This window comes from Miscanthus floridulus, chromosome 3, assembly GCF_019320115.1.
Source record: "Miscanthus floridulus cultivar M001 chromosome 3, ASM1932011v1, whole genome shotgun sequence".
NCBI lineage: Eukaryota > Viridiplantae > Streptophyta > Magnoliopsida > Poales > Poaceae > Miscanthus > Miscanthus floridulus.
The window spans coordinates 3,101,008-3,115,390 of NC_089582.1; the positions used below are offsets into that span (position 1 = coordinate 3,101,008).

The 14,383-nt window shown below is 44.3% G+C and overlaps 3 protein-coding genes across 4 annotated transcripts; 2 read left to right on the forward strand and 1 right to left on the reverse strand.

Annotated features, from left to right (window-relative positions):
- Positions 1-405: 405 nt before the first annotated feature.
- On the forward strand, positions 406-4,527 carry LOC136541257 (2-oxoisovalerate dehydrogenase subunit beta 1, mitochondrial-like). 2 transcript variants are annotated; one of them, XM_066533061.1, is made up of 13 exons: positions 409-812; positions 1,036-1,147; positions 1,372-1,407; positions 1,861-1,920; positions 2,261-2,318; positions 2,424-2,521; positions 2,779-2,868; positions 2,963-3,031; positions 3,111-3,197; positions 3,694-3,789; positions 3,893-3,970; positions 4,100-4,186; positions 4,275-4,527. In XM_066533061.1, the coding sequence occupies exons 1-13, from the start codon at positions 613-615 to the stop codon at positions 4,308-4,310; spliced, it is 1,107 nt and encodes a 368-aa protein (XP_066389158.1). In that variant the 5' UTR covers positions 409-612; the 3' UTR covers positions 4,311-4,527. The 2 variants fall into 2 exon arrangements, with proteins under 2 accessions (XP_066389159.1, XP_066389158.1); XM_066533062.1 differs by lacking the exon at positions 1,372-1,407 and having other exon boundaries at positions 406-812.
- Positions 4,528-4,671: 144 nt separating this feature from the next.
- LOC136541259 (NADPH-dependent aldehyde reductase-like protein, chloroplastic) lies at positions 4,672-5,701 on the forward strand. Its single transcript, XM_066533063.1, has one exon. It carries the CDS (start codon positions 4,816-4,818, stop codon positions 5,599-5,601), a length of 786 nt encoding a protein of 261 aa, XP_066389160.1. The 5' UTR covers positions 4,672-4,815; the 3' UTR covers positions 5,602-5,701.
- Positions 5,702-13,188: 7,487 nt separating this feature from the next.
- LOC136542983 (uncharacterized) lies at positions 13,189-14,383 on the reverse strand. The gene is made up of 2 exons (XM_066535579.1): positions 14,369-14,383; positions 13,189-13,824 (listed from the first exon to the last, which is right to left on the reverse strand). Exons 1-2 carry the CDS (start codon positions 14,381-14,383, stop codon positions 13,189-13,191), a joined length of 651 nt encoding a protein of 216 aa, XP_066391676.1.

A 14,383-nucleotide genomic window follows, 5' to 3' on the forward strand; every position in this document is an offset into this window, starting at 1 on the left:
TGTGTATAATCAACGTAAGATAAGTCACATCCGACCTGTATACTTGCATAGAAAAGTACAGCATCTAAGCATGATCCACATCACGCAAACGTGACTAGGCGAGAAGAGAGAAAAAAATACAATTAGAAGAAAAACGTGACAAATTTAACAAATAAATAAAATTAACAGGAATATGTTACCGGTGCTTTACTGCTTTCTCGTAGTACTCCCTCCGTCTCAGACGTTTTTGACTTTCAGATATCGCGTTTTTGTCTTATTTAAAAATTGTATAAATTATAAAATAAATAAATTATTAATAAAATATCTATAATGATAAAATAAGTCATAACAAAATATATGATATTTATATAAAACATTTAAATAAGACGTTTTTTTTTTCGGAGGGAGCAGGTTGGAAACAAGGCGATACGAATTAGGAAAGCGAGCAGGCATGGGCGCGAGCTTATCTCTCCACGTCACTCTCAGCTGCGGGTCCAGGAAGAGAAGTACAAGCAGGCAGAGCAGAGCAGCAGCGTGAGCTGCTTGTGCGCTTGTCCAAGAATCGCTCCCACTCCCGGCTGTTGGGAGAGCGGAGCGCAGTGCGCAGCTCAGCCAGCCGATTCCGCTTCTTGGATGCCGATGGCCGCGGCGAAGGCGTTGAGGGAGGTGGCGAGGAGGAGGGGGAGCTGGGCGGCGGAGGTCGGGCGCCGGTGCTTGTCCAGCGGGAGCGCTGGGCCGGCAGCGGTGGCGGAGCTGAAGGAGGGAGGGAAGGCGGTGAACCTGTTCACGGCCGTCAACCAGGCGCTCCACATCGCCCTCGACACCGACCCCCGGTGAGCATGCGTGCTGATCCCCTTCTCTGTTCGTCCAATTTCAGCTGAGCTGCGGTTGAGATAAGATAACGAACCTGGCACGTCCGGACGTTCCGATTCGCTTTTCAAAGTGAAATCCCTCAGTTCCGGAATCCACTTCATCTAGGAGTGGTAAATTCATTCACTTGCGCGATTTGCACGGAGTTCAGTCAGCTGAGGTCGGTTTCCGTTTCCATTTCGACAGCGCTTATGTCTTCGGAGAGGACGTTGGATTCGGCGGCGTCTTTCGCTGCACCACAGGTCTCGCCGATCGGTTTGGCAAGAACAGAGTGTTCAATACGCCGTTATGTGAGCAGGTGCAGCTTTTCACTTAGTAGTATATCTGCTGACGCTTATGCCACTTTTATTTACAGCAATATCTCAAAATTCAGTAGCTAGATCAGGCTGAACCTTCATTTTCTTGGTTCTGAAATACTTTACTGAATTCTGATTGGTTTCGGAGATGGGGGTTGCATCTAGCTAGCCTAGTTATCACTTTTTATGTTACACCTTCATTTTCCTAACCAGTTTTGCTCAACAGGGTATTGCTGGATTTGCCATTGGCCTAGCAGCAATGGTGAGTTACCTACGATGTTTTACTCTTTTATGTAATGATTTTATGCAAATTGTATGAGGAACCCTCCTGAATTGATTGTTTTTTGTAAATTTAAAGCACAACATGTAACACTCAAGAAAGTAGTACAATCAGAGGACCTTTAAACCAAAGAAAATACAGATGAAATTAATTTATTCAATACAAGATGGTCCATGGTAGGTTTTGTGCATGTTGCAAACGAACACTTTGATACTAATTATGGAATATAATCTGGTGCAGCCTGATTATTTTCTAATATGATATCATTCTAGTTTGCTATGGCACTCTAGTCAGACTTGAGCGAATTTTATTGTTGCTTTAGCATGCATTATCACAAATCATTAATTCACTTATAACATATTTGTATTAACATAAAAATGAATAAAAATGAAACCATCCAAAATAAACTTAAGATCTTTTACCTCTTTCGTGCAGGGTAATCGAGCTATTGCAGAAATCCAGTTTGCGGACTATATCTTTCCAGCCTTTGATCAGGCATGTCTCTGATTTCTTCCATAATTATCTTACATTCTTACCAAAGATATTTTTTTCCTTCTCCCAGTTACTTGTACATTCAAAATACTTGCTTTGCTGGGCCACATGATATTATCTGTGTCCTAGGAAGTGTCTTATTTCTCTGTTCCAATTCCTTGTCGAGCTTCTTTTTTCATTGTCAAATCTTTCTTATGCTGATTTTTTTTGCAAGGCTTCATTTCTTCAATTTGTTTATTTGAGCCTATTTATTTCCAATGTATATTCTTGCCGAATTCAGTGCATATATTTGTTTGATCTATGTTTTGTGCCAATCTAATTCATACATTTTTTTTTGTTTTAGATTGTCAATGAAGCAGCTAAGTTCAGATATCGGAGTGGAAATGAATTTAACTGTGGAGGTATTTCTTTTCTCTCAGTGTCTTGAATGGGCTATCATGAGGAATCAGCCGGACTATTATAAGTAATCATGCTGGACTTTCAATTTTCATTTGCATCTTTTGTAGGCTTAACAATTCGAACTCCTTATGGTGCTGTTGGGCATGGTGGTCACTACCATTCACAGTCACCAGAGGCTTTCTTCTGTCATGTTCCTGGACTCAAGGTTAAGTTTGTGGCCCTACCAGAATCCCTCTTCATGAACTATTATCCTTTCCAGGAAAATGTGAAATCAACATTTTCCTGAATGGATCCACCAAAAAAAGACATTTTCCTGAAATGCATACCTCCTTGATATTTTTCTGAACATGTCTTCAACTGTACGAGCAAGACTTGGTTGATACAGTTCAATGAATATTACTATCTGAGAGAAACATAAAACATACACCTCAGAATATTCGCTAAGAAAGTGAAGCCTTTCAGGTTGTCATACCGCGAAGTCCACGTGAGGCTAAGGGGTTGCTGTTGGCTAGCATTCGAGATCCAAATCCAGTTGTCTTTTTTGAGCCAAAGGTGAACTTTAAACATTCTGAGCTCTAGAAAAGCTTCATCAGAATCCCTGCTGTACTTTTCTGAGACTAAAACTACCTTTCCTCTCTTTCTGTAGTGGTTGTATCGTTTGGCTGTTGAAGAAGTTCCTGAGGAGGATTATATGCTGCCCTTATCTGAGGCAGAAGTGAGTATATTTGTATCACATCATTGTATTGTATTCGTCATCATTAAATCAAACTACTTATGCAATTTCTGTACTCTAGGTGATTAGGAAAGGAAGTGATATAACACTTATTGGCTGGGGAGCTCAACTTGCAGTGCTGAAAGAAGCTTGTGAAGATGCTGCAAAGGTCAGTTGTTTCCATAATTCTTAGACAAAATTTCATTAACATTCCCAAGCTGATATATATGGAAAAACCTGCCTTATTATAATTTGTGGTGAAGTCCAACAAAACCAAAATATTCCGTTTTGTTTTGTCTTGGGTCAACAGTGGCAAAGAAAGGTTATTACTACTTGATAATATTATCACATATTTACTGATACTGTGAGTATAGCACCAGATGAAACACGTAGTTGAATGCACATTCTCATCTAGAAGGACAGATTTTATTTTTAAATACTAATTCAGATCAATAAAGAACCTGAAACTGAAATTTCGACGAAAACTGGCCATCCTGACATATATGTGATTTTGAAAAAAAAAATAGTGACAATTAATAGCAAGTGGTATGTCAGTATGTGTATTGTCCTCGTAGCTTCTTGATTGTTTCTGTAAATTTGATATCGATCTCTCCGTGGTGTTCCTCAGTTTTCCCTAGACTACAGCTGACACTACTATATGTCAGGATGGGGTATCTTGTGAGCTCATTGATCTAAAAACACTTATACCATGGGACAAGGAAACAGTAGAGGCCTCAGTCAAGAAGACTGGAAAGCTCCTCGTATGCAGCTCTTCTCACATGTCTATTTACATTAACTTATTCTCATCTATGCTATGCATGTCTCTACGAGATGCTACCATTCCTCATTCAAATTCTGTAACAGGTTAGCCATGAGGCTCCAATCACCGGGGGGTTCGGCGCAGAGATTGCTGCATCCATCACTGAGCGCTGCTTCCAGAGGGTAGTAAACCTTCCAGCTTTCTTACTGAATGGATGGATTATCTATCGAACATGTATATAAAATAAATAATGTGTTTCCTCGTCGTGATGCACCTCTGATCACATTCATTGACAATTTGATCTGTTCCAGTTAGAAGCGCCTGTAGCGAGAGTCTGTGGCCTTGACACTCCTTTTCCTCTCGTTTACGAACCATTTTACATGCCCACCAAAAACAAGGTATGAATGAATCCTGACCGGTTACCAGTTGGAGTACCACCCTTTGCTATGCAGCTGTAATGTGATGTGTAACCCAAGTCTATTGCAGGTCCTGGACGCTATAAAAGCAACTGTAAATTACTGAACTGTTGGACCATGCCACTGCTGCCGTACATGTTCCTTGATCAATACAAGACTAGTTACACAACCTATAGATAGATGTGCACTGTTTGCACTGCTGGTCTGTAACCTGGGAATGAATATTCACAAACCAGCTTATTTATTCAATAATACAGCGATAAATAAAGTTGCAAGGTGCAAATTGTGGAATGATACATATATCAAAGTGTTTCCCTGCGAAATTCCTATGTAGTTGTCGCTTTGATCAAGGGTATCTTCCATCGGAGGTGAAAGCTTGATGCCACCGCACTTGAGGACAGGACAGGAACTGGACAGCACCGCACGAGGCTCACGAGACGTCGCGGTCCCCGTCGTGCTCTGGACGCAACCGCCGAACGGCCGGGCCCGGCGAGACGTGGATGGCGCGGGCGCCGCACGCTAGGCGGTGGCAGCATTGCCACGCGCGTGGTTAACACTGGACGCGCCCGCGCGTGCGAGGCCCAAGAAACCCACAGCAGCTGCTAGGTACAATGGCAGACACTGGTGACGTCGCCGCCGTAGCTGCTGCTGCCGCCGCCGCCGCCGAGGCCTCGGCGCGGCCGGCGGGCAACGCCCAGCCGCTGGCGGGGCGCGTGGCGATCGTGACGGGCGCGTCGCGGGGCATCGGCTGCGCCATCGCGACGCACCTGTCCTCCCTGGGCGCGAGCGTGGTGCTGGGGTACGCGTCGCGCGCCGACGAGGCGGACGCGCTGGCGGCGTCGCTCCCGCGCGCGGTGGCCGTGCGGGCGGACGTCACGGACGAGGCCGGCGCGCGGTCGCTCTTCGACGCGGCGGAGTCGGCGTTCGGCGGCGGCGCGCACATCCTGGTGGCCAACGCCGGGGTGATGGACGACACGTACCCCGCCGTGGCCGACACCACCACCGAGGCCTTCGACCGTGTGCTCGCCGTGAACCGCCTCCCACGCGGCGGCCGCGGGCGGATCGTGGCCGTGACGTCGTCCGTGGTGGGGAGCCTCCCGCCGCGGTACGCGGCGTACACGGCGTCCAAGGCGGCCGTGGAGGCGCTGGTGCGGACGATGGCCAAGGAGCTCAGGGGCACCCGCGTCACGGCCAACTGCGTCGCGCCGGGGGCCACGGCCACGGACATGTTCTTCGACGGCAAGAGCGAGGACATGGTGCGGCGCGCCGTGGAGATTTGCCCGATGGAGAGGCTCGGGGAGCCCGGCGACATCGCGCCGGTGGTCGGGTTCCTCTGCACCGACGCCGCCGAGTGGGTCAACGGCCAGGTCATCCGCGCCAACGGCGGCTATGTGTGATGTGGGAGATCTTTAGCTTTTATTACAGCTTCTTGGTGTCGATCATCTTCTTCTTGTATCACGCACTGTTTCGCCATCTTGTTATCGAAGTTTAGCCTTATCGTTCTAGCACAAATCGGAATGCTTTCTCGCGTCCAGAAATCGAAGCCCTGTGCTCCCCTTTCGAGGATCGTGGGGCGGCGGCGTCCGGCTTGACCTCGGCTCGAGGTCGAGGTCATTGCCAAGTCAGCCTGCAATCGTCACAGGAACACAGAGCCAGCCCATGGAGGATCTAACCTGGGGCCGCTGTTTTTGTGACCAACTCTTTCATGATAAAACTAGTCTATGGTCGTTAAGATATCCTGTGCATGCAACAACTAGGGCTCAACCCTAGTCGGTGCTTTCCCCACCCAGGCAGTGTACTGGTTTCAAAATTCAAATTTTATTATTCTTGAAAATAATTAGTTACCTATATGAGTTTGTTTTCTACATGTAGTTTGGTTATTAAAAAGTGGTAGAATACTGTTAAGTTGAAATGTGCATTTTATTAAAAATAGAAAGCGAACTAAACGCTTTCTAGATTTGAGCTATTCTTTTAGCATATCTCAAGATCTATCAGACCAACCTTTGAGAGATGCTCACAGGGGTCTTGCAAAAATAAAGGGTAAAAAAATGTTGGATCCTGTGATTTTTCATGCAAATCGGTTGGTGGCCCGACCACACGAGTGAAACTAAAGGATAGAAGGATTTTTTTTTTTCCTTTTATGTAGTAGTGGTAAAAAGTGCAAGCGAAAAGGATGGATAAAAACAGAAACATGTAAAGGAAAGAAAATGTGAGACAAATTATTAAATGTGCCAAGCAGCGGCATTAACTTTCATATTTTCGCTCCTTCAGAATTATAACTAATTTCTCAAGTTCTAGACTTCTGAGCACCTCAAGTCAACAATTTAGAAGTATGCAGTACTGAACTTTTGAACCAATGCACTAGTTTGAATTACATGTAATAAATATTTTCCCTCCATAAATGCAACATACAGAGGCATCCTAGGTTCAAGCTACTTAGCAACCTGTAATGGACATTGCCTATGCTACATGAACAGCTCAGAAAAAACAGCTTAAGCGTTAAGTTCAGGTATCATGTTAGTGCTCCACATTTGTTGACGGATGGGCCAAGAAAGCTAAGAGCTAGAAAACTCAACTATGCATATCTATATTTTGGCAGACTGTCCGGTGTCTCTATCATACTATCCATTAGTACATGGCTCTGATAGACTACAATAGGTTTGACACAGACAGGCTGTCCAGTGATCATTCGAACTGTCTGCCGCTGCACATCACCCACCGGAGACTTAGTAATACTTAACACCTAGTTTTGCAATTAAGGTTTTCATGATGCAATCATCATTAATTCATGATGTTGCTACTTAGCAACATATGCACATGTGTTGTTTCATCCCCGACCCATTTGGCCTGGACATTTGAAAAATGTTTCTTAGTCATTGTATTACCGGACCTCACTGATTTTTGTCCAATGCTCCCACTACTATATATGAGATGCAGGCTATTCAGTGAAGTCTTGTTTCGCTATTTTCTTGATTATTACTTCGTGGTTTCTTCTTTAATCTTCCCGCCCACTTGTTTCCTTGCATCACTAGGACCAAATAGAAAATGTTTAATACATCTTAGCACACATATTAGTTCTAGTGTGTTGTCATCTTTTTTTTTTTTTGATAATTGTGTTGTCATCATTATCACTAAAACTACGATATATCATGGCCATGGACACATCCTTATTGTAGACAATTTTTTTCTACCAGTTTGGGCCCAAACTAGGTGTAAAAATAGTGGACTCATAGGCCATCCAAGTAGCTAATTCTAACTTGAGATGCTATTTGCCTATAATGTTTTCTAAGGTCAACGACGGGAGGTTTCGAAAACCCTACCTGATATATTAAGTCCACAGATGCCATACTTATATGAAGCACTCCTCCATCTGTTTGTGTCATGGGGTAGTTATTAGGTGCATGCCGGTGATGTGCAGGACATCGTCCTCACCCTCTCCGGCTAGTGGTGGCGAAGCTAGAGGAAATTCAAGGTGGTGCACTTGCCTTGTGTGTACATAGACTTATGCTATGGAGGGTGCATATATGGTGAAAATTTGGTCACTATAACTGATTCTTAAATTTTATGGGTGGGGGGGTGGGGGGGGGGGGGGGGGGGGGGGGGGGAGGGGGCATTTGCACCTCCCAGTTAGACTACAGCTTCGCCCCTGTCTCTGAATACTGTCGTGAAGGTTGCTACCTATTGTATCTCTTGTTTCTGCCTTTCTCTACGGTCCCCTCTCTGCACTTCTGAATTTGTTGTAACCTTGTTTCCATGAATCAAAAGCGCTTCTCCTATGCCCTAATGTCCTAGAACATTGGTGGCCTTTTGCCTGTAATGTGGCACCATTCTTCTTACCGTTAGTTACTTTGTGGAATAGAAGAGAACTTGTCCTTAGTAAACAAGAAAACTTGATAACTTGATTATTTTTGTAGAGTTGTCCTAAGGTTTGGATCCAAAATTCCAACCCATCCAATAGCTAGTTACTAGAAACTAGAATAGGCCCCACTCTAATCTCCAAGTAATAAGACAGCCAACTAGTTTATATTCTCCCCGACTAATACAACTATTCCTTTAGCAAGGTAGGTCTAAATAGAGCCAAAGCCAAATTGTCTCAAATTAGACCAAGTTCTTATATAGTAAAGAGTGTCAATATTTATAACACCAAATTGTACCATAGATTTATTATCATAAATAATATCTCCAATAGTGTATTTGTTTGGTATTATTATAATGCTCTTATATATAGGAGTACAAAGCTAGATAAACTTAAGATAGTTTGAGTTTGGATGAGTCTAAAAATCAAAGTATTTTGTGACGGTCAGTATTTGTTGGAAGAAAACAACTCCAATGGAGAAAACAAAAGAATATTCCTAATATATATCTATATCTATATACCTAATAATAAAGAGGCAAAAATTCTCTCCTCAATTTTTTGGCCTGGCCCATCCATCCGTGTCCAACTCCGTCTGGCCTCCCCAATGCTACAAGCTCTGTCATACGAGCCTTCTTGCCTTGAGTAGCATGAATAGGAATCCTACTCGAAATAGAAATAGAAAAAACGATATAAAACTCTTTTTTCTGCGGTGCTGCTGGCTGCCTGTCGCTCCAGGAGCCTACAGAAGTCGGGCATCCAGGGAAGTTGCGAACTGCACGGCAGGAGACGGAAGTCCGAGTGCATTGCGGCTAGCCGGCTAGGTCACGAAGGTCACGAACTTCTGATGCATGGTAGATGCGTCTGCTATCCTTAGCTGGGCTTTAAGGATGTTTTTGTTACTTGGGTCGTATCCAAACTCAGCTCATACGTGTATACGCATATCTCCACTGAAAAAAAAACGTGTATACGCAAATCCAGTCCGTACGTATCCAAAGTCCATAGTATGGAATGAATACGTATCCAGCGAGTATCAGTATCCGATACGTATCGCGGAACGGGATCGAAAATCATCATAGTATAAAAGTAGAAAGTAAGCGAATATAAATTAGGCAAAGCTATTTTTTTATTAACATTGGGGTTGGTCTTCGTCATCATGTCCATCCGCTCATGGCTCAGCTCAGTTCACGCCTGTTAATTATTTCCATCACTGGTTTATTTGCTTCCCAGATTAAAATAACCTTGTCCGCGTAAACCTACTCTGTACCACTCTAATCTATCATGACCTATGGAGTTGACTTGCTATCTGTGTCGAACTCTAATCTACCATGACATATGAGTTGCACCGCTATCGTGGGCAGACACGAGGAAGTACTAGCAACATGATAAAAAAAACTTGATATCAAAGTTATACGGATTAAATTATTTATTGCATGTTGATCTGACGATGGTAACAAGTACATCCCGTTGTAATGCACGGGCACGTTTGCTAGTATGGTATACGGTGAAGACTCCCATAGCTACGGGGACGTTTGTACGTCTATACACGTCACGCGTACTCTCCTACGAAAAAACGGATAATAACACCATATATGTACTCCTTTTTCACAACGTAGGTGAAAAATAATTTGTAGCAACGGGACTTTTTTTAGGGGCGGCTGGTATTGGAGCAGCCCCTATAGTGGCGTGCTCGAGCTCCAGCATAGCAGCCGCCCCTACAAATGGCACAGTAGAGGCGGCTGGTAATACGAGCCGCCCCTACAAATGTCATGCCCATGGACTTCTCAACTCAGGTCCGCATCTGCCTCCACCTCCTCGGTCTGTCCCTCGCCCCCTCTCCTCTCTTCCCCATCCATCTCCCGTCACCTCCCCCTCCTCTCTTCCTCCGACGACGCCACCGCCCCTTCCTCTTCCACCATTGTGGCCACCATCCCCTCCTCTACAGGCGTGACCACCACCCCTCCACCGGTGCGGCCACAACCCCCTCCTTTCCCCTCTTATATCTAGATATAGAAGGGTGGGGAGGCGGGGCTTCCACTGCATCATGGCGTCCTCCCCGGATCCGTTGCTCACGTCGTCGCCGCTCATGTCATGCCCGTTGTCGAGCCGCCCACGTCGGAGGCACGGGTACCTCGTCTTCCTCCACCACCGCTGGTGCCGGAGGCACTCACAAGTCGTCGCCGAGAGCCACGACGAGGGTGCAAGGGGTGGTGCGGGCTACGATGAGGATTAAAAGAAGGTCCTCCGCGCGTCGCTGCTCCACGTGGTTGCGATTTGAACCCACTCCTCCAACTTGCAGTTAGATCCATGTCCACTCAGGCGTGATCGATGTCCACTCTGCGGCTAGATCCATGTCCACTCAGGCAGGAGCGGCTAGATCCATGGCGCTCAGGTCTCCTGTTGCTGCTGCGGTGGGGGACTCTGTAAGGTTTTTTTACCTTATTGTTCCTAGTCGATTTTTGTACTAGCTCTGATATATGGTCCATCTGTTGATATTTTCCTGTATATAGGATACCCTATCCGTTGATTAAGGAGAAGGGATCCTATCAGGCACTGCCAATTCAAAGCATAGGTAATTTCTTCTGCATGTTAGGCTATTCTATTTACATATAATGTAAAATTCATTTGCATTAGTGAAAGCAGTACACTGGTTTTAACTCCATAAGAAGTATTATTTAACATGTATTCCCCTTCCTGTTTGATTCTTTTACTATCCACTACTCTTGGATCCTCATTGCAATATTAAGAAGTCCATGTACCGTCTACCCCCTGTGTTGGCTGCTATTTCCAAAAGATGGCTTTTATTCATGAGGCTGCCATAATAATATGCTCATTTTCGTGAGAAAAGACATGTTGGTTCTGTTGACATGAATCAGTTAGTACCAAGGAATGCGTTTTTAATCCACTATTTAAAATTCTTAGCGCCCTGTAATCACTAATTGGGAATCTAGAAAAAAAATAAAGACAATTATTATGGTTATACTTGAAATTTATCACATTAATTAAGTCTGTTATCTCGTATAAAACCATGAGAAGAGATGCATGTTGTATACATCATGGAAACTCCGGCTGATAGATTGGGGCTTTGCTGAATTCTATCATCTGGCAAGGAATATAATGTCCGTGTTTCCTCCAGGTAGCTACAGATATGCGACAATGTGAGTGCGCAGTTTGAATATCTAGTTCAGGTAGGTTGCAAATCTTTATTTTTTCATGATTTCAATCTTATCAACTACACTTACACTGTATTCTGTATTTGTATCCCAAGGATATTGAACTATGGTCTTATGTTCTATTTGCAACTGTCCATATGTACATATGGAAAGTACAATTAAGATGAAAGTACATAAATGGTCCATGATGCTTACTATTCTCAACTGTATCTTGCAAAGGTATCTACACTCCCAAGGAAATTATATCACATAAACTGTCCTTTTTAATGCATCGGTCTGAAAAATGCATTGCAACATGACACCAGATGGGGAATGACCAATACACTATTAGTTTTGACCTCAAGCCATCGAATGCTATCAACATTGCTTAGTACTCGGCATATTAGGTAGAGGAAGCCACCACTCTACCTTATTATTAGCCTTACATGTGTCTATGGGGCTGCTGGTGGCTTCTTTCCTAATATTTTTCTCTTTCCTAGCATCACATTGAGTTGACATATTGTTTCTCATATCTATGGATCCATGTTTTCTATTCGTGGGAATCATGTGTCTCGGAGCATTACCACAATGCTATGATATTCATTATTTCAATTTACAAATTTCTTATCTTATCAATGGCAAAGTTGCTTTAAAGTGTTACATATTCACTATCTTGATCTCCTTTGTCCTCTGTTTATAGGAGCGGGCTAATAAGATACAGTAAGATCTTGAGGAGCTTGTGAAATCTTTGAATGAGCAATGCAAGATATATGGGTTGAGAGCTAAGCCAACTACTTTAGTGGAATTTCCTTCTGGTAATTTAGTCAGATATTTAGTGGCGCTTGTTTTGGTTGTGTTTCTTGTTTAAATGGATATTGTACACTAATTCCCTGTCTGTCAGCTATGAGCTAATGTAAAATACTTTAGTTGTATATATATATATATATATTCTGGTCGAAATTTGAATTTTTTGGCGGAAAAATGTACTGTAGGGATGGCTGATAAGACCATCCGCCTCTACAAATCGATTTATAAGGACGGTTTGAGAACCGTCCCTATAAATACATGATTTGTAGAGACGGTATGGTAAGGGCGGCTAGCCGAGCCGCCTCTACAAAGCCTCACCAGCCGCCCATAGAAACCATTAGTGTTTACATGTGATGACGACGTAATACTAGTTGCCTCAAAATTCATGAGGCGGATATATATATATATATATATATATATATATATATATATATATATATATATATATATATATATATATATATATATATATATATATATATATATATATATATATACTAGGTAGCATGTCCGTGCGTTGCTATGGGATAACTAACCATTTATACTAAAAACACACGGATCGCACGATAAGATAACAATACTGTTAAATTAAATACCAATGTTAAAGTGACATTTAATCCAAAAAGCAAAGTTTATCAATTTAACACAGTCACGGAGTGCGCGGCGTCGCAGGCTCACAAACTCTAGAGCTTCCAGAGATTGGGTCGAATCCAACCTAGAGCTTCGAAACCCTGCATCTTTTCCTGGACGGGCTTCACTTCGGATGCGCCGGTAGCAATATCAACGATCTCCAGTCGATGGACCAAGTCGTATGGATCCCCATACAATGGCTCAGACATGCAGACTTTGTTCTCCTTGTACTTGGATACACTTGTTCCACTAAAGCTTTCATTGAAATATTTAGACACGAACAATGTCTGATCACCGATGTCCCTCACCCTGGACCACTCCGGCATACGGTCGTAGAGGTTACACTTGTAAATCGCGCTGCTGTAGGTGAAGCTCTGTGTCTCGTAGAACGTGCTCACCATGGCACCCAAAATGTGCAGCTCACTGTTTGATTCCAGGTAGCTACGGTGGTAGAGCCCCGTAGGTGGCGACAGCGATGGCAGTAGCGTCGCGGTTGGAGTAGTGCCGGTGGCATTGCTGCTGCAGACGGAGATTTCTCTAGTTCAGTCGATCGCCAAGAACTTGTCTTGGCAGTGGACGATGGACCCCACAGAGAACTCTACTTTGGTGTCGAGCAGCGTCCATGCACTGTCGACTCCAACCCAGCAGAACGCGACATCCATGGAGCACCCAAGCATGGCCATGGCTATGCACTCATGGCCGGCAGCGTCAGGCAGCGCCGAGAGCACGATTGCGGCATCCGCGTCCCCGTAGCCGTTGGTGGGATGGAGGACCCACTGGTCGTGGACCCTAGACACGTGTTCCGATGAGGATGCCGCCGCGACGTGTTCGCCTGCTGGCGGGAGCTCAACGCGGGGGGCACGGGCACCGGCGAATGGATTCAGCAGCGTCACGGACGCAGCCTCGTCCATGAGCGCTAGCCACCCACACGAGGAGTCACACGCCACCTTGCCACGCACGTCGGGCAACGTCTTGGACAAGACCTTCTTCTCCAGGACACAGTAGAAGCTGACGCGGTCTGAGTCGGGGTCGAACGGGAGCAGCAGGAGCGGCCCGAAGGTCGTGAACGGGATGGCGGTGTGCCATGGGGAGCAAGCGGATCGGAAGGACGCCGCATCGTGGCCTGACGCGAGACGCTGCCCGATGGACTCAAGGAGATCATCTGGCAGGCCGGATCTCTAGTCAGGGAGAGGTAGGGACATTCTCTTGGGATTAGGACGCTGAGCCATGGAAGATAGATGACATCAACTATGGTTCACGCAAGAAACAGCAAGCGAGGGCGATGGAACACGTGAGTGTGAAATCAAATGAAAGGAGAAAAAAGCTGTCCCTTTTACAAATGCAAAGAGGAGAAGTAATTAAATGTAGGCAGATTTGACAAGGTTATGAGAAATAAAAAGATGTTCCTTTTGTCTTAATTATCTTTCCTTCTGTGTTAATTCTATTTCCTTTTGCTCGTTGCCATGTATGCTGGTGCATGCAAACATGCAATGTGTATATGGATAGCACAATAATTTTCTACTTACTATTTTGTCGTGATTCCTCTATCATATGACAGGCAATATTCAATCAAGGAGATGTCGTGGGATCTTATGCGTGAATAGACGAACGAATCAAAATAAATATCGTACAAAAAAATAATAAATATCGCATAAAAAAATATCTACACTTTATTTTTTTAGTTATAGGAGAAGGAGATATATATACCCACACAATACGTACGTACTCGTATCGCAT

Coding starts and splice junctions, on each gene's coding strand:
- LOC136541259 (XM_066533063.1), top strand. CDS start 4,816: ATGGCAGACACTGGTGACGTCGCCGCCGTAGCTGCTGCTGCCGCCGCC.
- LOC136541257 (XM_066533061.1), top strand. CDS start 613: ATGCCGATGGCCGCGGCGAAGGCGTTGAGGGAGGTGGCGAGGAGGAGG. Junction 813..1,035: donor GCCCTCGACACCGACCCCCG/GTGAGCATGCGT, acceptor CCATTTCGACAG/CGCTTATGTCTTCGGAGAGG. Junction 3,198..3,693: donor CTTGTGAAGATGCTGCAAAG/GTCAGTTGTTTC, acceptor ACTATATGTCAG/GATGGGGTATCTTGTGAGCT.